Here is a 24,837-nt window from a genome sequence, read left to right as displayed (position 1 = left end):
CCCTGACCCTTGCTGCATGCAGCTCTCCGTCCCCGCCACCGCCGCCGCTACTGTTGCTGCTGCTGCTGGTGCATTATTTTATAACAAACAACCCCGAGACCCCGGGTGGGAAGCATGCCCGGACAGGTGCCACGGCGTGCTGTTCCCCCGAGGATCTGCTCCTGTCGGATGCTCTGAATAAGTTTCCCCTGAGAAAAAGTCCAAGGGGGTGGGGAGCTAACCCTCTGCCCGTGCTGCTGTCCCCCCAGGGACCCTTCCATGAAGACTGAGGCAGGCGCAGCTGCTGAGAAGAGCCTGCTGACATGACATCGGCCACGGAGTTTGAAAACGTGGGCAACCAGCCACCGTACAGCCGGATCAATGCCCGCTGGGACGCCCCGGACGACGAGCTGGATAATGACAACAGCTCAGCCAGGCTCTTTGAGAGGTCCCGGATCAAGGCCTTGGCAGGTACTGCTGGGGGCCACAGGGGTCGGGGGGCATCCTCACGACCCTGAGGCTTACACCCTTCCCACCTACAGCGAATCCTTTGCTTGTGTTGGGGTGCGCCCTGGCATGGCAGCGGTGGAGACGTGTTTGCCTGGCTGGGGAAGCCGGGCCCCTCAGGAGGGAGCAGGGCTCAGGCAGCCTCTGCCCCAAGGGCCCCTGAGAGGCAAGGAGGTGCTGAAGTTGGGCCCTGCCCTCTGCCTCCACCCTGAGTGACCTGTGGCCAGAGTCAGGAGTGCGAGAAAGTCTGGGCGAAGGAGTGTCTGAGGGCTGGACAGCTGGGCACAGGTGCATGGGGCCTCACTGTGCACCCCAGATTTCCTGCCTGGCCCTGGAGAGAGAAATTATTGTCGTCCTCTCTGTGGTCACAAAAGAAAAAAGTGATCGTCCTCCCCACATTGCCTCAGGAAGGAGGATTTTCTGGATGAAACCTCTCATCCTTAAACAGGAATTAGATTTTTACTTAGCAGGTTCATAATAGATTTCTCTCTCTCTCTCAGAAAGAGAGAAAAGACTATCTTAAATCTCTAGTAGAAATGGCTTCTCCTCCCCCTACTGGCTGAGATCCGATTCTTGGGATTTTTTTTTCCTAGTCCCTGTGACTATTGCCTTCCTGAACTTGACCCAGGGTGATTGTATTCAGACCCTATGTCCTTGGCCGACAGAGAAAGTCTGAGTGAGGTGGGGCTGTGTGTGCATGCAGTGGGAGGATTCCTTCACCTGACCCACCTGTGAGCAGCCCGACTGGATGTTCCCCCATCATTCGTTGTTTCCACCTTCGGCCCTGTAAGAAGCCTGCGACCTTTCCCATAAACACCTTCTGGAGCGATTCTCCATGCCCCCTCCCTCATGGCCCTATTTGAAGTTCATGGTAATCCTCTCCTACCTCCCTCCCAACTCAGCTCCCAGATGCCACGGTCCTGGCTGACCTTGAGGAGTGAGCAGGGCCCCAGCCCCCACAGGGACCATAAAGACCCTTTACCTCAGTGGTGTCTGGGCTTCCCATCCTTTAATAGGAACTCTGCGGTGTCTCGTCTCCTTTGTGAGGACAGGGAAGCCACTCGGGTCCCGCCCATCACCCTTGGCATCCCTGCTGCTTACAGGAAACTCCCTCTCTTCTTCCTCCATCTCCCCCTCACCTGCCCTGAGTCCACACAATTCTTCCTTGGTTTTCCTTGGGGGCAGATTATAGCAGGGACCCCTGGCTTTTACATATGTAATTTTAACCTCTTTAACCAAGCTTGGAACCCTTGTCTTTGTCCCTCTGGTTTCACCTTCTTTGTATCTTCCCACTGGCTGGATCTGGCCACGGTGACTCTGGTGATACGCATGAAGGGAGAAAGGTATTCTTTAAGGTGCTCTGTATGAGGAGCAGGGACTGTCCCTTGTGCAGAGATCCTTTGATCTGTTTCACAGACACCCTCTTTTGTTAAAAAAAAAAAAAAAAAGAACCCAAGGTAAACTCTATTTTAACAATTATTTATTGTACTCCTGCTAAGTTTAAAGCTAAACCACTGGCCAGACATGAAAGGGGAGAGGGGAACCACAGAAAGGAATTCAATATAGTATCTGTCTCCAAGGAATTCATAATCTATTAGGGAAAAATGAACTATGTTCACAATTAATTAGCATGAGTAGAATTAGAGAAGAACTGTAGGAAAGGCACATAAATTAAATAGCAATGAGAGAGCCAGGGAGGAGATGCAGGGAGAATCAGCGAACAGTTTGTAGAGGAGGCAGCTGGGAATTGAAGGGTGCGTGTGATTCTGGCAGGCAGGTGAGCCAAGGTTTCTCCCTTCAGCCTGTGTGCGTGGTAGCCAGGTCTGATGAGCCGCCGGGGGAGCTGGTGGAGAGGGGTGAAAGAGGCACACTCAGGAGGGCAGCTGTCCTCTTGTGCTTATGGTCAGTCCTGAGCTGGTCAGGGAGGAGCCTTTGCTAACCTTGGCTGTGCCTGGCTGAACCTATTTCTCATCTGACCTCATCTGATCAAAGAATCTGAATACCCCCAGGGAGAAGGAAGCCACAGAGTGTAGAGTTGCATGCCTGGACCTTAATGATTCAGAACATCTAGCTAGCAAGTAAACGTGTAAGTTTGGGGTCCTTTCAAGATTTTTGAAAACAAACAACCTAAGCAGTGTACTACTGCCTTCCTTCTCCTGAGAGTCCACTCTGAGTGACCTGGGCTTGAAGCTAAAGCTTTGGAAAGGTCCAGAGTAGAGTGGCCAGGTGGACCCATTCTGTTGGGTAGGCAGGGTGGAGCTTGTCAGTCTTCCCAGTCTTAACTTCTTGGTATTTCTTCAGTACTGTCTTTGGGGCTGCCTTAGCAGTCTAGGCAAGGGTCGGCCTCTCTAAAGGGGCTTTAGGAAGTGGAAGCTATGTTGGTCCCATCATGTCAGCTTGCTCTCAGCCACTCTCCACTTGGAGGAATCTCAAGGAGGCATCCAGCCCTGTGTTTCCTACGTGGTGGCAATCTGCTCCATAAGTATAGGTGGCAGAGTTGGGGAGATCGGCCTGGCATCTTCTCTCTGGAATCGAAGGTCCCAGGGTGAGGGGGAACGTGTCCCAAGACCAAGCTTCGAGCCTGGTTCCACCTCTCCTGCCCCTGCTGCAGAGGGTTACTGACTCAATTGCCTGTTTTGTAAAAGGGGGACAGTGGTACTTTCCCAGAGTTTATGACAATCAAATAAGATAAAGGTTATGAAAGCTTTTTGTTAGTACTAAAATGCTAGGTGAATGTTAGACATTATTAGTGCTAAGAAACTTCCCTCGAAATACTTTCTGTCCTCCTTTTCCGAGCTTCAGACCTTCAAGATGATGATCTTGGTCTTTGTCCAGGCACCTTGGCCTATTCCAGGATCTGTTTCTTCCTTCTTCATACCCACCCTCCTTTGTCTTGGAGGCCTGGGTTGGAAGAAAAAGCCAAGCACCAAGGAAATTGGGCTGATGCTTGTGCTTGGAGCTCTTGGCCCCATCCTTGGGCCCCAGACCTCATGCCATGGGATGACGCCCCATGGTCTGCAGGTCCCTTTCTCCACAAGGACATCCAGTCCGGGATCCTTGCTGTGTCCCCACCGTCTGGCTGCGTGACATGGGAGGCCCAAGAACCAAAGGATGATGGGCCTCCTCACATGCTCTTCCTGGCAGGGTAGCTCCTCTAGGTCCTTCTCCACTTAGTGACCTGTGGTTAGAAGACCTGCATTTGGGCACCTGGGTGTGATCTTTTCTGCCTCTTAAGTCAGCTTCCTCTCAGCACCAAAGGAAATACTCCCTATGCTGCCTTTCATACCAGTCCCAGCTCTTCCTCCCTGGGCCTAAAGAAAACACGCCATCTGGTTGTTCTGCCCTGGTATGTAAAAACCTGACCTCTCTCCAGAATGAATGATTTTCTGTATGAAACTGGAAGTCAGCCTAAGTGAAGGGGGAGATGGGTAAGAAAATGTTGCAGAAAGCTCCTGTAAGGGGGTGGATTTGACTTTGGCAATGCCAAAGGGAGGGCTGGGAGCACAGCAGGAATATTTGCCCTGTGGATCCCTGAGCAGATTTGACCTTCTTAATGTCATTCTCTAAGCTGGTGGCGCATCATGGGGCAAGTGGCAGGTAGCTTTGAGGCTTCTTCCTGGACAGGGGACCATCCTTCTCTGGTTTGATGACTGTCTCTGCCACCTTCCTGCTTTCTGGGCCTGGTTTGAGGGATTAGAGGAAGGAGGAGCAGCTGAAAAGCCCAAGTTCCTACCCTTTCACGAGGTCCCAGATCTCATGCTTCAATACGAAAGCTCCCAGAGTCTCCTAGGACGCCGCTTTGCCACGCAACCCTGTTTCCTCTCCTTCCTTTTTCGTACTGGGAGCCACTCAGTGAACATTCACGGCCGTCTGGATGAAGGATGAAGCACTGCAGGCTGTGGGGAATTTACCAGCCAGAATGCCTGCCTTCTGTATCCCTCGCCTGCCCGCACACCCCTCCCCTGCACCTGGCTATGGACTCCAGTGACTCAGCGAGGATGCTGCCTTGGGGCAGATGTGGCCCAGCTGGGAGAGGGAGGGGAGAGAGGAACACAATAGAAAGATGCCCGGGAAAGAGAAACCCTGTGCATTAACCTCCCTTCCCTTTCTTCTCTTCCCTCCCCTCCCTCCTTCCACTCCCCTGCTTTACCCATGCACAGGGTTGGCATCAGCCTCCTGCTGGTGATTGACAGCTCCTGGTGCACAGAGGCATCTCGAAGCTTGTGGTGCAGGGGGAGTCCAGAGAAGGGGCTGGGTGAAAGAGAGGGCCGACATGTTCTTCTCAGTCTTCCTCCTGTTCCTTGGCCTGTTGAGCAGTTACTAAGGGACAGACTAAACAGAGCCCCTCCTTTAAAACTAGGTTCACAAAATTGCGTAGCCCACTCAGCTTTTGCCCTTGAATTGGAATCCAAGTGATGTTTCAAACTAGAGATGAGCTTCCTCCCTGCATTGTCTCTTTGTACCTTCTTCCTAGAAACAAGACACAGCTGAGTGGTGAGGTTGGTTGGGGACAACCCAGAGAAAATCCCTTGGGGCAGCAGGTGCACCTCAGGCTGTGTCCCTGTGCTTTGCTGCCACTTGGACCCTTGAGTGTCTTCCTGATCCTCTGTGCCCTGGCCTCAGACCCTGCTGCTCCTTGCCCATCCTCCTGCGCTGCCAGGAGCTCCCAGAGAGGGTGGAATGGGCTCCTCTGGACTTTGTTGGCAAAAGGCCCTGAGAGTCTCCTCAAGAGATGCTTGGCCTCTGCCGTGGACCCCTTTCCCCACTGGTACCAGGATGGTGCTGGTCCCAGGTGCCCCAGTGGCCCGGGAAGGGCTCTGTGTCCAGAGGGTGCAATTTCCTCCAGGAGCAGCAGTTCACCATGTTAGGATGGGCCGTGGCCTCTTGGCAGCCTGTTGAGTCTCCAGATTCAGGGGCAGCTGCTGGGGACCAAGGCACCAGTTGCCCGTAGTCCCGACTGCTCTCTCTGGCTACCTGTAACAATACAGGTGGTGTCTTTAATGGGAGGCTTTTAAATTTTTTTCTTCTTAGATTTCAAAACATGAAATGGAGTTTTATTTAGGGACTACATATTGGGAAAAATGTGCTATTCACAGGGATATCTATATTTATCAGCAATCATTTTAAGGTACTGTCAGAGGAGAAAAATAATTGAATCAGCGGCTTTCTCTTGGAGGTCAGCCATTGTGAGAGTCCGCTGCCCCCCGAGGAAGGCCACTGCGTAGATAGACCTGCCCGTCACCCAGTTACCTGCGCAGGCACACCTGCAGCAGAGGCCAGGACGCCTCCTGCACTGTGCAACCCAGGGCAGGTTTCCCTGGCGAGGACGTAACACCTTCCATGGTTCCCTCGCCCCTCTGATAACAGCTGCTCTTCCTTGTGGAAAACTCTTTGCAGAACCAGGGCTGCACCTCTTCCACGGGTGACTGCTATCTATCACTGTGAAGATGCTTCATCAAATATTAATACACTGAGGTTAATAATAAGACTATTCTCTCCCCATGCAGTGCAGCCTGAGTGAGCCCTGTTAATAGCCTCTTCCATCTTTGGGACATTCCCGTGGGCTGTCAGCTTTGTTCCCAAGGGCAAGCTCTGACACCAGGCCTTGACTGCGCCTATGGCCCTTAGAAGCAGCCAGCACCCACTGTCCCCTCAAGTTGCTTGGCTGAAGAGGTGCCAAGGGTGTTGTTTTCAGAGCATCTGTAGCAATTGTTCATTTTCCCATTTTATCCATGTCACTGAGAGAGAATGACAGGGAGGCTAGCAGCAGCTAAGTCTGCAGGAGCATTGCCTTCAAACCCTTTGGCCTTCAGACTGTGGAACTAGATCAACTAGGGAATCTCACTTTACAGTCTAGTGAGAGAGAGGTAGATCAAATGATCACACATGTGCCTGTATACGTAGACACACATGCATGACACATTATGGTAAATGCTATGAAGATTTCCTGGGAACGGTAGAGTTTATAAAAATAAACTATGGCTTAGAACTCACCCACAGGGTGAGCAGGGACTTTTCTGGGTCAGAGTGTGGGGTCAGTGGCGGCGACAGGGGCAGGAAGGGGCCTCCTTGCAGGGGGCCTTGTAGGCCACGGGTGCAGTCAGGGTTCTGGCAAGATGCAGAAGGAAACTCTAAAGGGTGGCTGAGGGGTTATATGAGGGAATTATTTGCAGAGAAGTGGCCAGCTCGAAGGGCCCAAGAGAGGGAGGCTCATGGGAGAGCCGTTGGGCCTCAGGCTGGGAGCCAGGCCTTCAGTGGAGGGCTGGGGGACAGGAGCTGCTCCCAGCCCATCAAATTGCTTTCGGCAGGGAAGTGACATGGTTCGATTTGGGTTTTTATATCTGGATCTGACTTCAATAGGGAGATGAGGCTATGCAGAAGTCCAGGAGAGGGGAGACCACGGGTGCTTGAGCCAACACAGTAGCCGTAGGTGAGGAGAAAGTGGTCCCTCCCTGCAGTCTCATTCTCCTGTCCTCTTGTTGCTCTTCTTAGGGTACCTTGGCTAAGTCACTCCTCTGCTCCTCAGGGCCTCAGTTCCCTCACCTGAAACACTCGGGGCATGAACTAGATGATGCCCAAGGAGCTTCCAGCTCTGACAGCCTGAGAAGCCACCTATGGAGCAGGGATGACAAGGTGCTGCTTTACCCTGCACGGTGTAGCTTGGTTCCTGGCTTAGGGGAAGGAAATTGATCCTTTTTAGCAGATCAGTGCATTCTCCGGGAATTCTGTCTGTTCATTAAAGGCGTCGCCCAGGCTGAGGCTGAGTCCTGGACTGTCTTGACTTCTGCGGCCTCACGTGCTCAGTGAGTGCAGTCTGTGCAGCCACCACCTGCGTGCATGACACAATGCCTGATGTTCGCCAGCTGCTTGGTGTCCCCAGTGCTTCTTTCCACCGACCCTTCAACCACCCTGTGAAGTGGGCAGGGTATGGGCATTACTGTCCCCCTTTACAGACGAGGAAGGTCACAAGCCAGGAAGTGGCCAGCACAGGACCAGAATCCCAGGGTTTTAACACCATCACAGTGTTGTCGCAGCTACAGCACTCAGGCCCTCTTGAACATTCTTTAGTCTTATATTATCTGCTCCTTTGTGTCCCACCCGAGAGGCCCCTTCCCATGTTTCCTTCAGCCACCAGCTCTTGAGCCTCTTTATGAAAACCTTTAACTCATTTTTGCTTCTGTTTTACATCCTCCACATACTGTCACCTGCCAGGGCTAGCTGATCCTTGTTCTGTTTTCCAAATCGGCTCCTGTCATTTCGTTTCCACGGTTAACACGTCAGTGGGGCCATGTCACCTCAAGCAGAGACTTCTGCAGCTGCCCCTGAGCTGGTCTCCCTGGCTCCCACCTCTCCCCTGTCTGATCCCATTTACGCAAGGCAGTTAGAATCTTTGTCCTCTAACAAATTTTTAGTGAAGTGCTACTTTACTGAAGCACCTCCAGGCTCTTTGCCTGGAGTATAAAGTTCACACGCCTTCGGCTGGCCTGCAGCGGCTTTGCTCTGGGTACGTTGACTGCTTCTCACCCCCACCCCAAAACCTGCACACGTGCACACAGGCACACACACACATATATGCAGGTATATGTATACACATACACACTTACCAGTTGCCACCTGAGGGGCTCCCTTTTCTTTCCTGCCATTCTAAAACCATTAGCATCTTCAGACTTCAGATGAAAACTAGCTTTCTTCAAAAACAACTTTTTGACTTAAGCTGGTCTATGATAAGTTTTCTTTTGCTATAATATATAAAGATCCTATTTTATTTAAAAAATAATAATGATTACGTCTATATCTTTTAAAAATTTTTGTTAACAAGAATATATATTTAATATAGAAGAGATTAGAGAAACAGAAAACTAGATTGTGAATGTCTCATAGATATTTTAATGCCTATATGTGTAAATATTAAAATGTTACCTATCACATTATCATCTTAGAACCTCTTTCATGTAACAATATCTATGAATATCTTTTCATGTACGCAAACATGCAAATTATCATTTTAATGGCTATATAGTCTTCCTTTGTGTTAACATACCCCAAGCTAATTAACCGGCCCTCTAGTGCTCTGTTCTCATCACCTTTTTCTTTTCCTTTTTTTTTTTTTTTTTTTTTTTGAGACAAGATCCCACTGCTGGAATGCAGTGGCTATTCACAGGTGCGATCATAGTGCACTTATAGCCTCGAACTCCTGGGCTCGAGTGATCTTCCCCCTCAGTCTCCCAGGTAGCTGGGACTCTATGTGCGCGCCACTGCACCGAGCTTCTAATCACTTCTAAAGTCAGTCTTATGTGCTGTATTCTTGCATTTGCAGTTCTAGATATGTAGTAAGCATCCTAAAGTTCTACCTAGCTATTAATGTATTGTAAGTCCTGAAGGGCAGGGGAACTGTGTTCTAGCTGTTCACACTACCAGTGTGAAGAAAGTTAGTTGGTTGAAAGAAAAATTCCTCTCCAAACTAGTTAAACAGGAGCAGGAGAAGTCATACCACCAACATCATTTATGTTGTGTCCCCAAGGGTCTGCCCCTATGCTAGGCTTTGTGATGGATTGGCGTCTGTGTCATTGAGGTTTGTCACAAGTTCATGAGAGTTAGAGTATGGCTCACTCTGGTTCCCTAAGTGCTTGGCTTCCTGGCAAGAGGAGGAGAGAAACCCCAAGGTGTGAACCTACAAAGGGCTCAACCTGAAATGACTGTTTTTAGGCCCTGGCCCAGGCTGGTCCACCCGCCTCCATGGTACGTTTTCTCCTGCTTGTCTTCCCGACCACCTAGTTTTACCCATAGTGTAATTACGGCTATGAGCTGATCAAAATGCAGACTTCCTCAAGAAAGATACCTTTTGGACTTTTCATCATTTATTCCTCAGGGTTTGCGAACTTTATATCCTATTTTACTTTATGACATCTGTTGTTTCTTATCATGAAAGTAATATATGTTCACTGCAGAAATTTTGGAAAACACAGATAAGCAAAAAGAAAAAAAAAGTCACCCACAATCTTACCCCCAAGTATAACAACACCCAGCTTTAGTTTTTTTTCTATGCAGATAGGTCTGCAAAACTAGGATCATATTATGCATGAGGTTTGATAATCTGAATTTTCCCTTAAAAGGTATTATAATATCCTGTCTCGCCATTGCAAGTTCTTCCACAACCTTATTAATATCCTCATTGCTGTACCAAAAATATTAAATAATCCCCTGTTGCTGGTTATTCAGGTTGCTATTTTCAATTCTTGAGAACAGATTTGTAACAGAGAGAAGGAGAGTCAGGAAGCACACCGGAGTTTTATAGGAAGCCGTGGAAGCAATAAATAGATGGGCCCAGAAATGGGAGATTAAGATTCCAAAGATAAGATACTTTGACTTTACCGTTTAGCTTGAGAACAGCTTCCTATTTTTAAAACAGCCCAGCTGGGGACTTTTAATGACAGACTTCCCAGAGGTGAAGCAGGTACTAGAGTGGGTGGGGCCAGCAGCCCACGTGCTGCTTGCCAAGTAGGGAGGAGGGAGGTTGAAGGAGGCGCCAAGAGGAAGCCTGGAGAAAGCATAATGCCAGCAAGGGAAGAGCCTTGATCCTGCGGGGAGGCATTTGTGCTTTGAACCCCTGTAGGGAATCTTGAGAGGGCAGGACCTCAGAGAGCAGTGGTGTGGTGTGGGGGAGGCTAGTGTACCCGGCTACCCACAGACCTCACTCGCCCTGTTCGGTCCAGGGGTGGAGGGAGGGGCCCTGCCTCTCAAACCTTCCCCTCTCCCTTTCACTCCTGTTGGGGGCTCAGGGGGTTAAAGATGCTTGTGATTTTTGCTGAGTGAAAAATCCATAAGGCAAGGAAACACAAAAGGAACTAGGCCACCTTGGAAAGAGGGGGAGAGAAAAACATTTTAATATTTTCTTTAGAAAAAGGAAAATGTAAAAAAAAAAGGAAATGGAAAATGTATTTGTTTCTGTTTGAGTAAGGTATATGTACACCCAGTGACTAAAACTCAAAAGCTATTAAAAGGCAACTAATAAATTTTACCCCCATCTCCATCCTCCCGACACCCAGTTCTTTGCCCACAACCTGTGCTAACCATTTCGTAATGTATCTTTCCAGGAATAGTTTATACATATATAAGCAAATGGTCTATAATGGTGTTTTTCAGCTTTAGTTTTTCTTTTACTGTATACTGTTCTATGTTTTCTTTTACTTTATGTATCTTGAAGATTATTTTATATTAATATATATAAACAGCCGCCTCGTTCTTTTTACAGTTGTATATTAATAGTATTTCATTGTATGGACATATAATTTTAACTTAACCAGTCCCCTATTGGTGGATATTTAGATGGTTTCTAATCTTCTGCTGTTTCAAAATAATGCAATGAATAAACTTGTAGGTAGATTATTTTGCAAATGTGCAAATATATCTGTAGGATAAATTGCTAGAAGTGGAATTTTTGGGTCCAAAAGCACGTGTGTTTGTAGTTCTTATTGGTCTTGCCAAATTGCCTTTCATAGAGGTTGTTCCAATTATACCCTCTCCAGTGAATGCTTTTTCCCCACATCCTTGCCAACATCGTATTTTATCATGCTTTCTGATCTTTCCCCATCTGATAAGTGAAACATGGTGTCTTGGTGTACTTTCATTTTACCTTTTTGGCTTTTAGTATGAAAAATTTCAAACATATGAAAAAGAGACAAAAGTATAATGAACCATCCCTTAAATTTAACAGTTGTTACTATTTTGTCATATTTGCTTATCTATTTGGGGGGTTGAGTATTTTTAAAGTAAATTAAAGATCATCATGACATTTCATCCCTAATTTCTTTAGTATATATCTCTTTTATTTTTTTTATTTTATTTTTTATTTTAGTTTTTTTTTTGAGACAGAGTCTCACTCTGTTGCCCAGGCTAGAGTGAGTGCCGTGGCGTCAGCCTAGCTCACAGCAACCTCAAACTCCTGAGCTCAAGCGATCCTCCTGTCTCAGCCTCCCGAGTAGCTGGGACTACAGGCATGCGCCACCATGCCCGGCTAATTTTTTCTATGTATATTTTTAGCTGTCCATATAATTCTTTCTATTTTTAGTAGAGATGGGGTCTCGCTCTTGCTCAGGCTGGTCTCGAACTCCTGAGCTCAAACGATCCGCCCACCTCGGCCTCCCAGAGAGCTAGGATTACAGGCTTGAGCCACCGCGCCCGGCTTCTTTAGTATATATCTCTGAAAAACATTTCCCATCTAACGATGGTACCATTATTGCACCTAATAAAATGAACAATAATTCCCTAATATAATCTAATACCCACTTGATATTTAGATTTTCCCAGTTGTCTCAAAATGTCTTTTATAAAAGATTAGTTTGTTTAAACAAATTAAGGGCCATGTATTAGACTGTGCATGCATGTGCACCTTTAATTTGTAATTCTATTATGAGTAGCTTGAACAATTTTTTGTACATTTAAGACACATAATTTTTTTCTGTTAACGCTTTGTTTTTATTTTTGGTCTTTTCTTTGTTAACCTATAAGTGTTCCTTACATTTTAAGTTAACTAGCCCTTTGTGTTATGTGTTACAAATATTTTCCTCATTTAACTTTGCTCATGATGTTTTATCCCACACAAATTCTTTTTAATGTAGGTGGACTTTCAATTTTTTATTTTATGGCTTTTGGATTTTGTGTCATATTTTGAAAGCCCTTCCCTACACTAACAGTATAAAAAACATTTACCGTGATTGATTTTGATATTTTTATGGTTTCATTTTTGTTCATTTCAATTTTTGACCCAAATGAAATTTATCCTGGAGTATGAGGTATGAATTTATCTAACTTTTCCTGGATGGCCATCCAGTTTTGCCAGCACACCTTACTGAATAATCCGTCTTTCTCCTGCTTGTTTGAAATGCCACTGTTATCAGATAGTAAATGCCTATCTGTACCTTGTGCTATTTCTGTTCCATTGATATGTTCATCTTTTCATATGCCGGTACAACACAGTTTTCCTGTACATTTATATAGTTCTTTGATAGAAAAAAATCTGGGAAGGTTGGCTGATCTTTATTACTCTTATTTTTCAGAACATTCGTATTTATTTGTGTTTGCTTATTTTTCCAATGAAGTTTTGAATCATTTGTCAAAATTTAAATTATGTAATTTAAATATATTTAAAATACTGTTCTCTCTCTGCTCCTCTCTCTCTCTCTATATATATATTTTGGTTTTTTTTTGTTTGTTTGTTTGTTTTTTTTTGTTGTTGAGACAGAGTCTCACTTTGTTGCCCAGGCTAGAGTGAGTGCCGTGGCGTCAGCTTAGCTCACAGCAACCTCAGACTCCTGGGCTTAAGCTATCCTACTGCCTCAGCCTCCCAAGTAGCTGGGACTACAGGCATGCGCCACTATGCCCGGCTAATTTTTTCTATATAGATTTTTAGTTGTCCATATAATGTCTTTCTATTTTTAGTAGAGACGGGGTCTCGCTCAGGCTGGTCTCGAACTCCTGACCTTGAGCAATCCACCCGCCTCGGCCTCCCAGAGTGCTAGGATTACAGGCGTGAGCCACCGCGCCCGGCCTCTCTCTATATATATTTTGTTGTTGTTGCTGTTGTTTGTTTTGTTTTGTTTGAGACAGAGTCTTGCTTGGTCACCCTGACTAGGGTGCAGTGGCATCAGCCTAGCTCACAGCAACCTCAAACTCTGGGGCTCTAGGGATCCTCCTGCCTCAGCCTCCTGAGTAGCTGGGTTTACAGGTGCACCGCCATGCATAGCTAATTTTTTTTCTATTTTTAGTAGAGATGGGGTCTCACTCTTGCTTAGGCTGGTCTCAGACTCCTAAGCTCAAGTGCAGGCTCCTCTTGCCTTGTCCTTCCAGAGTGCTAGAATTACTAAAGGCATGAGCCACCTCACCAGGCCCTCAATATATATATTAATTTAGGATAAATTGATATTTTGTTGATACTGAGTTTTTAATTCAAGAACTCAGTGTGCCTTTCCATTTGTTCAAATTTTCTTACGTGTGCCTCAGGAGACTTTGAAGGTTTTCTTTGTATAGATTTTGCATACTTATTTTGAGATGTAATCTGAAACATTTTGTCTCTTTATTATCATTGGGGGCCTTACAAATTCATATTTCAGGAAATGACCCTGCTACACCTTCAGTGGTCCTTTTGCCTCTAGGATTAAATTTAAACTTCTTAGCCTCCCAGTCAAGCCTCTCCACATCCTATTTAAAACTTATTTGCCTCACGTTTTCTTCTAACCTATAGCAACTCAGTCCTTGAACAAGCTTCAACGTTTTGTGCCTGTCTGCTTGGGCTCGTTCTGTCTCCCTGGCTGCCCTCCCCTTCTGACTGTCCAAAGTGGTTCTCTTCACACGTTCTCCATTTGACTACCCCAACTGGAAATGACCTTTCTCCTCTTGGACCCCTCGGGCATTAATTTGGTAACAAAGCCAGTATTACCTTGTGATAGCTTTTGTGTTCTTAAAATGAACTGTCATTTATTTCCTGTGTGGTTGCAAAATTAGCTGTTTGCGAGTTTGGGTCTTGTTTCCCCACCTAGATGGTGAGGCTTGTGGGCAGTGAGCCTGCCTTACCCCCCATGCCCACCCCCACCCCTGTGCCCTGCGGCGTCTAGGACAGGCCCTTGCATGCAGTAACAGCAATGATGATGGTAAGGAAGGTTCACATGACACGCTTTCTGTGTTCCAGCACTGTCCATGTGTGAACTCATGTATTAGTGGATAAATATTTGAGGGTTTTTGAGGGTTTTGGTGTTCCAGGTATATTTGACCTCAAACTTAAACCTTCGAAGGGGGTGTAAAGAAAAGGTCGCTCAGTCGTGATACCGGTCAATAATTGCGTCAGAGCTGATCAGGGAGGAAGATGAGTTTTCTTAGGGGAAGCCCTAGCACGTGGGATGGGGAGGGTGCTGAGGATGGCCACAGCCTGGGGAGGACGGGGAAAGGAGGAACAGAGAGGGATGGAGAGGCCCTGCGTTGGTGGCAGCAGAGGCTGTGAGCCAGGCCCTGCTGGTGGGCCCACCCCTTTCCTGCACTGGCAGGGTTAGGGCTCTGGAAGGGAGGCCTGGCTCCTGGCAGGTCCTTGCTGAGGCCTCCTTTCCACAACAGGTCCCTGCAGCATGGCCCAGGTCCCCTAGAGACAGCAGGCCCAGTGCACAGCTGCCTCTCCTCCTGTCCACACCACCAGGGTTCCCAGCCCAGCTGGCTCTGGGCCACCCACCTCTCCTGCACTTGGACAGCTCCTGGGGAGCGTCTGGGCCACGTGGAGTGAATGTGCTGAGCGTGCTGGGGTGGACCCGCTGAGCAAATGAGCTAATGGAAATTAATCCCCACCCTGGGCCTTTTCTCTCCTTCTCATCGTATTAGCCTCAGAATCTTTCCCATTCCCAACACTGCAGATTGTCTCAGGGTACTGGGGACTCTGGGCAGTTTCACCTCAGCCTTCAACTGACAGGCTGTCAGGAGGCCACCCACCTGCGTTCTACCCCTGCAGCTCTGGTGTTTTGGGGTCCAGGAGGCATCATTCGTGTGTTGAAAACTGGGGAGGTCTAAGGGTGTTTTATGATAATTTCTGCACCGATAAATGTGCCAGCCCAGTGGCCTAGAATTAAATTCCACGTCCCTAGCTAGAAGCTCTTCCTTACCTTTGGCCAAGCACAAATAAACAGGTCTCAGCACCCGTGTAATGAAATTTTTAGATTCTTAAAGACAGGAAAAGGAGGAAGGGAAAAGGGAGCGTAGCTTTTGGGAGCGCGTAACATCTAAAGGGGCTAAAAATTTCAGCCCCTTAGTCAAAGGCTACACATATGATGTGAAGGGTTAGCCACTTAAAGGACAGATCTGGTTTCTAGGGACAGAACTGTGGGACTGTGGCTGGCTCCGTTGAATCTAGACATGCCCCAGAATAAATGCAGCGGCTTTCTGGCCAGTGCATCATCAAACCTTTAGTTACGTTTTGCTGAAGCCTGTCTTGAAATCAGGGCAGTGGTTTAATTTGCTACTGACAAAAGAGCAAGGGTGATTTTCCCCCTGAAACTGCCCAGAGGCCCAGAATGAATGAATGCTGTTTTAATTTTATGTTTAAGATTTCTGTCGTCAGGAGAAATCTTTTCCTCTTAGAAGTCTCATTTAGATGGCTTCATATACATAGAATTCTTCATATACATCTCATATCCTGACGTCATATTTATAACAGAGTCTGTCTGCCTCAAGGATAGAGACGTCTGTCCTTGAATTCCCCGCCTCCACCCAGGGCCCACACCTGGCTGTTGTAGGTAAACATTTGCTATGGATGAACCGATGAGTAAAGGGGCTGAGTTCCTAACACTGAAATAGCCATGAAGTAGGAAGGCATCTGATGCCGAGGCCTCAGGAACTGCCAGGATTATACCCTTGAGGCAGAACCGGCTGAGCTCCTCTTTTTGTTGTTGTTAAATCAGATATTTAATAATTTAAGAAGCCAGCCCTTCCACGGCCAGGGCTCAGCGGAGCGCGCTGTCAGTCTCTCCCGCGGCCTTGACATCCCTCCTGGCTGGGCCCCTCCCAGTCTGTCCTGGCTGTGGCCTGCCCCCCACGGGCCCTCCCCGGGGCCCCTCCACAGCCCCCAGGCCCTGCCTCCCTGCTGGTCGGCTCCTGCCCTGAAGCTTCAAACCCAAGTGCCCAGAAGCCAATGGCCACAAACTGTTCACAAAACCAGAGTGAGGGCTCGCTCCTTCTCTCTCTCCTCTCCTTTTGTCTCTGTCTTGCTTCCTTTCTGCTGCTGCTGCTTCTCTGTTTTTCTCCTTCTTCCCTCCATGATTCCTTCCCCTCTTTTGGTGCCGTCTCAGTCTCCTGTCCTCTCTCCAGCGTCTGCCCAAGCTTCCCCAGCCCTAGCCTGGGCGGGTCAGCAGCATCGTTTGTACAGAGGTGCGAGGAAGTGCCCCCCTGAACTGGCACAGCATGGGCCTGGGCCCGACTTGGGCTGGTGCTGATTTAGAGCGAGGGTGTCCTGTCACCTTCCCAGGGCTGAAGATCAAGAATCCCTCCTGCTATCCTGGGGGTGAGAAAGACAGCACAATGCAGTGGGTAGCTCCCAGTCCAGGCTGCCTTTGTCACTAACCCCACATGGATCTTACATTCTACATAGCCTAACTGTCTCCCGGCTCACCATCCTCTCCCACCTACCAGGAACTCCTTGAGGGCAGGCAGTTTGTTTTACCTCTCTGTGTCATCAGGCCTGTCACATACTAGGAACTAAATAAATGTTCGTATAGTCAGCCACGGTACAGCTGTGGAGCACCGACTGCATGCCAGACTGCAGGCCCCGGGGATAAGAGGTGAACAAGACAGACTTCCCCAGGCTCAAGGAGCCTCCAGTCTTACAGGAGAGACAAACCTTCAACTAATACTTGGAAATGCAAATGCAGGGGTCAGGGCACACAAGGGGAGACCCACCCAGGCGAGGGGGTCTGGAAAAGCTCTCCTGAGAAGCACCCTTTACACTGTCTCTTAAAGGATGCCTAGGAGTTCGGTGACAGGGGTGGGGTGGAGTGGAGAGACCGACAGAGCCTAGGAGGGACCTAGGCAGAGGGAATATTTGTGGGCTGGACGGATGGATGTATGAGGGAACCTGGCATTGGAATCTGAGCTCGATGCCACAACAGTACAGAGCATTCTGACTGGCACAGGGAAGCAGATGGCTGAATTAGGGGTGTCCTAATATTTTGCATAGAACGTGGTGGCAGTAGGAGTGATCTTTCTGTTGCCTTTGTTCCAATGGCACATGGATTGGTGTTGCCGAAAGCCTATGCTTTGACTGCAAATGCTCCCAGGAAGGGAGTGGCATGAATACATCAACCTCCTCCACCAGGCATGGGGATGGGTGGGGGGGACCCTGGGATTAAGGTAACACCCCTTGGCTCTGTGTCACATTAACCCTGCCAACCTCAGGTGCCTCACCCAAGGCTCCTTTCTCCACCCAGATGAGCGGGAAGTTGTTCAGAAAAAGACCTTCACGAAGTGGGTGAATTCCCACCTGGCCCGAGTGTCCTGCCGCATCACGGATCTCTACAAGGACCTGCGGGATGGGCGGATGCTCATCAAGCTGCTGGAGGTGCTCTCCGGAGAGATGCTGGTAATGCCCCTTTCTGTGCCACCAGCCCCTCTCCCTGGGCCCTGGCACTGGTGCCATCAGCCCCTCTCCAGCAAAGACATGGTTTGGGGACATCTTGTGTTCTCATAGCCTTCCAAGGTTTCTCTCTGCCTCTTTGGGAGGTTCCAGAGCTTATACTGTGAAGTGTCCGTGTGGCTTACTGGGTTCTCTGACCTCTTTCCAGAACTTCTTGTCCCCTTCTGACCACTCCTACCACTTCATGCTTCCCCCAGAGGCCACACAGAGCTCTTGACTTTGTCACCGAGGTCTGGCCATCTATGGCTGGCCTGCAATGGCCTGGCCCTTGGCCCCCTCACATGGGCTAGGAGACATCGCTCTTGGAACCAGTAGGAGAGCAGGGAAGCTGTTTTGCTGTGTGCTTTGCCACTTCTACAGTGGACACTTATGAGAGGCCCTCTCGGTTGTAACCCACCTGGCAGTACTGCTGCCCCTGTAGGAGACGTAGATGAAGGGTTTTGCTTTGCTCAGCACAAAGGAAGTTTGGGACCTTGGGCCTACCATATAGGCCCCATTTTACCTCCATTTCCCCCATGTGTGAATTGAATGAAACCTGTACCTGATGAAGTACTCTGAGATCCTTGGGGTTTGAATGAAAAGGTACCACATTCTTCTGCTGCCTTTTCAGCTCCAGGCTGAAGTCCTGCTGCTCAGCCTGTGCTGAAATTCCCACTAGAGAGTTACCACGGGGACCCCTTCAGATGATGCAGTAGCCATCAATGATGTTCCCCTGGAGATTTGGCTGGGGACAGTCAGGGGAGGGAGGAGGTTGGTTGGCAGGGCTGAACCCCTTATCAATCACCAAGCTAAAAGCCACTGTGATCGCTGACTGGCTGTAAACAGTCCTTAGAATTGTGCCTGGTGCATCCTAAGGGCTCCATTAGCTATCTGTTGTGTTATTGTGTTTGAAGGCCATTTATTGCCCCCTCGGAAGGTTTTGTTCAGACCCAGAAAGGCACCAGTGCAGCCTGGTTGCAGAGCTGAGTGCTTGAGGGAGGGAACCTGTGAGCTTTGCTGAAAGGAAGGGATTGAAAAGTGTCAAGGAGTGACCGTGAGACTTGGAGTTTGCCCAGGCGGGTGGATGGGAGGTGCCGATGACAAGCTGGTCCAGGCTGCAGCTGCCTCTGGGGCAACCATGCAGCCCTTTCATGCCCACGGGGGCCACTGCTGTCCTCCAGCCAAAGCCCACCAAGGGGAAGATGCGCATCCACTGCCTGGAGAACGTGGACAAGGCCCTCCAGTTCCTCAAGGAGCAGCGCGTGCACCTGGAGAACATGGGCTCCCATGACATCGTGGACGGCAACCACCGCCTGGTCCTGGGCCTCATCTGGACCATCATCCTCCGCTTCCAGGTGGGCTGGCCGGGGGCAGAGGAAGTCAAGGGGGCCTCTCAATGCTGGACAGGGCTTGGGAATCTTATATAGTGGAGACTAGAGTGTTAGTGCACGTTCTGGGAGGCTAGAAACCTGTCCAATGGGACAGTGCTTGAAGGAGCGAGTAACCGTCTTCCGCGTCACCCCACATGGCTGACACTCAGGGCAAGCTGCTCAGTCAGTCGTGCAGTCTTTTGAGGGAGAAGATGGAGATTAATTAGTAGCTGGGTTAAGATCTGGCTGGAAGATCTTCCTATCCACATCCACTCCCTCGACATGTGTAACTTCTTGGTTTTGGAAATAACTTGATTCAGAAATTACAAAACTAGTACAGAAGATCTGCTTTTATAGTTTCTGATCAGAAAGTTTTCTCACCCTAAAATTCAAAGTCCAGATTATTTGTAAGGAAATTTAGAAAGGGCGAGAGAAGGAAGACAGGGCCTCACACCTGCTGGTTTGGGGACAGAAAGAACCTAGCCCAAGGAGGCGAGGGCAGGAGGTGCAGATGGCACGCGACTCGCAGACCACGCACCTCATCCTCGTCGTCGTGGATGTGTGACTTGCTCTCCGTGAGTGCGTGAGATTAAGCAATAATAGTAGCAGAATCGGGAAGAATGAAAAGGCAAAAAGAACTGCTAAAGAAAACACAATACTGCCCAACACTCACATCGTTCCCCAGCCTCGCAGGGCATCGTACCTCCAGAGGAGGCATCGGGGCGTCTTGTCGTTGTCCCGGTGTCCTGTTAGGGTTACCAATTAGAGCTGTCTCTTATGACGCCAGGAAGCTGTGCCTGTGCTGTTCTGGCTGACCGAGGCAGGGAAAGAGACTGCCGGGACCCGGGCCTCAGGGCGTGTCGTTGCAGGGCTGGCGCTGCTGGGATGGCTACAGGGGGAAGAGGAGGGCAGGCTCCCAGGGAAAGCAGGCAGGCACAGATCCAGAGGCAAATCCGCTTCACATCTCTCTCCTGCCACCCTCAGATTCAGGACATTGTTATCGAAACTCAGGAAGGCCAGGAGACACGCTCAGCCAAGGACGCGTTGCTGTTATGGTGTCAGATGAAGACGGCAGGGTATGCCCTGGGATCCAGCCTTTGTCACGTTCTCCCCCCACCCCCACCCCTGAGCCCCTGGCTCCCTGCAAGCACTGCCATCCCAAGGGACACTAGACATTGTCACCCGGAACTACAGCTGCTTCAGTGTAATTGACGCCCATCTGCCCTGACCTGATTCTTTGAGGCTGGGATGCAGGATTCTTTCCCAAAGTCGCCTGCCGTCAGGCCGTGGGGTCTGTCTGATGTACAGGTTCACATCTTATGGGGGAGCCTCTCTGTGTCACTTGGCTGCTGTCCCCTTATGTAGAAGCAGTTCGAGAAGGGACAGGTCCACTCTTCTCCTGGAGTATTGGCCCTCAGTTTGTGTACTTGTTTGGGGCCACAAAAGAATCTATTTCTAAGGTCTTAATGTTTCTCTTGGATGCAGCTACCCCCGTGTGAATGTCACCAACTTCACCTCCAGCTGGAAGGATGGCCTGGCCTTTAACGCCCTGATACACAAGCACCGGTAAGGGGGGGTGGGGGGACGGCCACAGGGACTGACTGGGACAGCCTCCCTGAGGCATTTGGACACATTGCACTTAATACTGAGTCACAGGAATGTTACCTCTGCTGTTCCCTCTCCTTTCCCCCTTGGCATCCCGCAGCGTCCCTGCTTTCCTTAAATCCCACTCATGCCTGCTGTCCACTTCCTCCCGTGCTGGGGCTCACAACTGCCCCTCTGCCCTGCTCCCGTCTCCTCCTCTCGCTGCTCCTGCCCCACCATGTCCGCCCAGTGTCTTTGCTCCGTGCTGGGGCTGCCCTGCCCCAGGGGGAATGCCGTGGCCACTCCCTTTTCACAGTCCAACTTTGTCCCCAGGCCCGACCTGATTGACTTTGATAAGCTGAAGGACTCCAATGCCCGCCACAACCTGGAGCACGCATTCGATGTGGCCGAGCGCCAGCTGGGCATCATCCCGCTCCTTGACCCCGAAGGTGAGCTGCACCGGCCTGGCCAGCCCCTCGCTGAGGCCATGGGAGCTGGCGCTTGCTGAGCTGGAGGGAGCCAGACTGACCGGGCCCCTGGAGACTGGTCCAGGTGCCGGGCGGGCTGTGGACATAGTGGCCAGGCCAGGCTCTGCTCGGCTCCTGCTCCGCAGCTCCAGGCTGGTTCCCAGTGCCTCGCCCGGCCTGTTCGGAGGTCCGAAGTGGACTTCAGATCCCTCTTCTTTTCTTCTTTCATAATTTGTGATCCCGATGCGGATTTCATCACTCCCTTCCATTCCTGCCCCAGTGGTTGTCACTTCGTGGCTGTGGTCGAACTCTGTGCTGGGGGAGTGGAGGGTAAGCCCTCTGGGCCGGACATTTCTGCTTCCAGTTTGGTCCTCAGAGTGCACCCTTTCCCCTCACAGATGTCTTTACAGAAAACCCTGATGAGAAATCCATCATCACCTACGTGGTGGCATTTTACCACTACTTTTCCAAGATGAAGGTGCTGGCAGTGGAGGGCAAGCGTGTTGGCAAGGTACCAAGCTGTTCTGGAACCAGAGTGTCACCCTTTCCCTGTTTGCCACAGCCAGATCCAGACCGAGGGGCTCCCTTAGCATCCTAAAAGCTTCATGCCTGGGCCCCCAGCTGTGGTGAGGGGTGCAGATCATCCACCCCCCAACTTGCTCTAAAGCCGACCTTTGGCACATTGATGGCTCTGTGCCTGTCCTCGACCCAGAGACCCGTGTCTCAGGAACATTCCTACAGGAACTCACATGGGCTTTCATTTGAGTTGTTTATTGTGGCTGCAGACTGCTTAGGGGCCCACAGTGTACCAGGAACTCACCCCTCTGTACAGACCCCTATGCCACATTCCTGTCCCCTGCTAGGTCCATGGCTCCTAGAGGATAGGGACTGTTTCTCATTCGTCTCTGTGTGCCTGGTGTTTAGCAAAGACAGTGTTTGGCAGCCTTGATTCTTCATAAACATTTTAAAATACAACTCTGGGCCCCCTAGTGGCTGGCATCCTGGCACAGCAAGCTTATCAAACTTAAAGGGTTGGTGAGGGGGGAAGCTGCTCCCAAATCCTAGCAGGGTCACCTCCCTGCTGCCTGCCAGCGCAAGAGAAGGGCTTCCCCCACTTCAAGTCCACTCCTCCTGCCCTGGCCACAGTCTTGGGCTCAGGGAACAAACCCAACCTAGAGCACTTGAGGGCTTGAAAGGTGGGAGCCTCACTTCAGGGTACCTTGATTGTGGTCCTCATTGGTGGTCTCTCTGGTGGCCTCATTGGTGGCATTGTCCTTCTGATGAGAATGAATAATAAGGTGATTTCTTAGGTCATCGACCATGCCATCGAGACTGAGAAGATGATTGAAAAATACGGTGGGCTAGCTTCAGACCTGCTCACCTGGATCGAGCAGACCATCACCGTCCTAAACAACCGCAAGTTTGCCAACTCGCTGACTGGCGTCCAGCAGCAGCTGCAGGCCTTCAGCACTTACCGCACCGTGGAAAAGCCACCCAAGTAAGGACCCTGGCACTCGGGAGGGGGGTATTCAGGGGCTGAGAAACTGACTGTCAAAAGGTAGAGCCAGAGGCTAGCGTGGTGGCTCACACCTCTAATCCTAGCTCTCTGGGAGGCCAAGGCGGGTGGATCGTTTGAGCTCAGGAGTTCGAGACCAGCCTGAGCAAGAGCGAGACCGTGTCTCTACTAAAAATAGAAAGAAATTATATGGACAGCTAAAAATATATGTAGAAAAAATAGCCGGACATGGTGGTGCATGCCTGTAGTCCCAGCTATTCAGGAGGCTGAGGCAGAAGGATCACTTGAGCCCAGGAGTTTGAGGTTGCTGTGAGCTAGGCTGATGCCACGGCATTCTAGCCCGGGCAACAGAGTGAGACTCTGTCTCAAAAAAAAAAAAAAAAAGGTAGAGCCAGGTTCTGGGCCTTAGGAGGTATATCCACAAGCACATCCTCGAGGTTAGAGAGCTGCACCCCTGTCACCTAGCCCAGGCCCCTCTTCACCACCCGACTCCCAAGCCATCAGCTTATAGGAAGCCCCAATGCATAGCCAAAGAAAGTGGCTCCTCCCGGATCCCTGAGGAAGAGCAGGAGGGAAATCTCAGGCTTCTGAGTTTCTTTGAAGACACTGTGTTGGAAAGCTCCACTCTTGTCTGCCCACTGAGCTGCAGGTTTGCTTCTGGTGATGACCTCTGTGTTCTTGGCCCCTGAGACCTCTGTGTGGGCCTTAGGGATAATCGAGTACATCCTTCCTTTTTCCTTCCCATCTGTCACTGCTCAGCAGCAGAGTACTTAGTCTGCTTCTTAGCCAGTGTGTGTGGGGCCTGTGTGTATATGCATGCTCACACACGTGCATACCCACATGCATATGCACATATGCACACAGCTATGCACATATCTGCACACACACCACCATGCACACATGCACATACAGCCACACACATGTACACAAGCAATCACACAAACATGCACATGCACAACCATGCATGCACTCATACATGCACACATGTATACACACTACCATGCACACATGCACATGTGTGCATACACACACAAACATGCACACATATGCACATGGGGCATTCCAGCTTGTCCAGCTCTCTTGAAACAGGTTTCTAGCTCATTGTTGGTACCCTCCATTTGTTCCTCCCCCTCCCATCTCCCACACTCTCCATTCATAACTCTCAAACAGGGAAAGGTGAGACATCAAGTCTAGGATATACTATAAACAAGTATCTGGTTTCTGATTTGACACTAACCCACTTTTAAAGTCCTAGATTCAATACAGATGACATCCCCTGTGAGTCTACCAGCCACCGCACACAGGGGTATTATTTCTTGGCTGTATGGACAATGCTTCAGGGCCACAGCCCACCAAAGTGGCTCTGTGGGGCTATGAGCACTGAGATCTGTTAGGCTGGGCTCAGCGTGGGGACTTTGCATATAGCTGCTCCCTGACTGCCATGTCAAGGATGTAGAAGTGGATAGACATTTGATGTGCACAGAAATGAGAAAATTCCCAGTTACTTAGAGCTTGGACCCTATGTGCTAGACATCCATCCTGCTCCAATTCTCTCTCTGACACCCACAAGCCTCTCTGCTCTTACATGGGTAATGCTGCTGCTAAGGCTCTATCGACTCACTCAGTAGCAAACTGACTGGAGAGCTAGTCAGATGCCTCCCTCGTTTGCAGAACACAGAGGGTTTCTTTGTATCGATTGGTAAAACTGGAAATTTACAGATGTTTCCAGAATACTTCAGTTAGCCATTCCCTTGAGGAAGCAGATGCTAAATGCTGTGGTAGCCATGCTGTTTTCTCTGGTTTGCTTTGTAAAGACCCAAACCCCTATTAGATCTCAGTTAGAGAGAATGATAGCTCTAATAGGTAATTAGACCTATAGATTCTCTACCTTTTCTGTGTTTTTAAGGGAAATAGACTTTGCTATCCAAACTCCAAGATGCCAGGGTTCCGTGTTGACTTCAGCAAAAAATTTGGCCTGGGATCTTGACAACAATGTCCCTACCTCTGTTTTCTCCACAGGTTTCAGGAGAAGGGGAATCTGGAAGTCCTGCTCTTCACCATCCAGTCCCGGATGAGAGCCAACAATCAGAAGGTGTACACGCCCCATGATGGGAAACTAGTGTCCGACATCAACCGGGTACAGCAGCGCTTTCCATTCCGTGTTGCCAGTGGGCTGATTGAGTTCCTGATGAGGGCACAGGGAATGGTCACTCGACCAGGTTAATCCAACCCACTTTCTTCAGTGTTGTTAATCCCTTGCTGGCTACTTGGGGG

At 49.6% G+C, this 24,837-nt stretch overlaps 1 protein-coding gene across 1 annotated transcript in view; it reads left to right on the top strand.

Moving 5' to 3' along the window:
- Positions 1-296: 296 nt before the first annotated feature.
- Positions 297-24,837, top strand: part of SPTB (spectrin beta, erythrocytic) — a 65,513-nt gene continuing 40,972 nt past the window's right edge. The window contains exons 1-9 of the mRNA XM_069465054.1: positions 297-450; positions 17,442-17,593; positions 18,808-18,981; positions 19,981-20,072; positions 20,482-20,562; positions 20,914-21,029; positions 21,446-21,558; positions 22,358-22,545; positions 24,583-24,700. Of these exons, the coding sequence (XP_069321155.1) occupies positions 303-450; positions 17,442-17,593; positions 18,808-18,981; positions 19,981-20,072; positions 20,482-20,562; positions 20,914-21,029; positions 21,446-21,558; positions 22,358-22,545; positions 24,583-24,700 (1,182 nt within the window). The 5' untranslated portion in view covers positions 297-302. The remainder of the gene's footprint in view (positions 451-17,441; positions 17,594-18,807; positions 18,982-19,980; positions 20,073-20,481; positions 20,563-20,913; positions 21,030-21,445; positions 21,559-22,357; positions 22,546-24,582; positions 24,701-24,837) is intronic.

Source organism: Eulemur rufifrons, chromosome 2 (assembly GCF_041146395.1).
Source record: "Eulemur rufifrons isolate Redbay chromosome 2, OSU_ERuf_1, whole genome shotgun sequence".
NCBI classification, from domain to species: Eukaryota; Metazoa; Chordata; class Mammalia; order Primates; family Lemuridae; genus Eulemur; species Eulemur rufifrons.
Note: the sequence above shows the minus strand (reverse complement) of the source record. Positions and strands in the feature narration are given on the sequence as shown.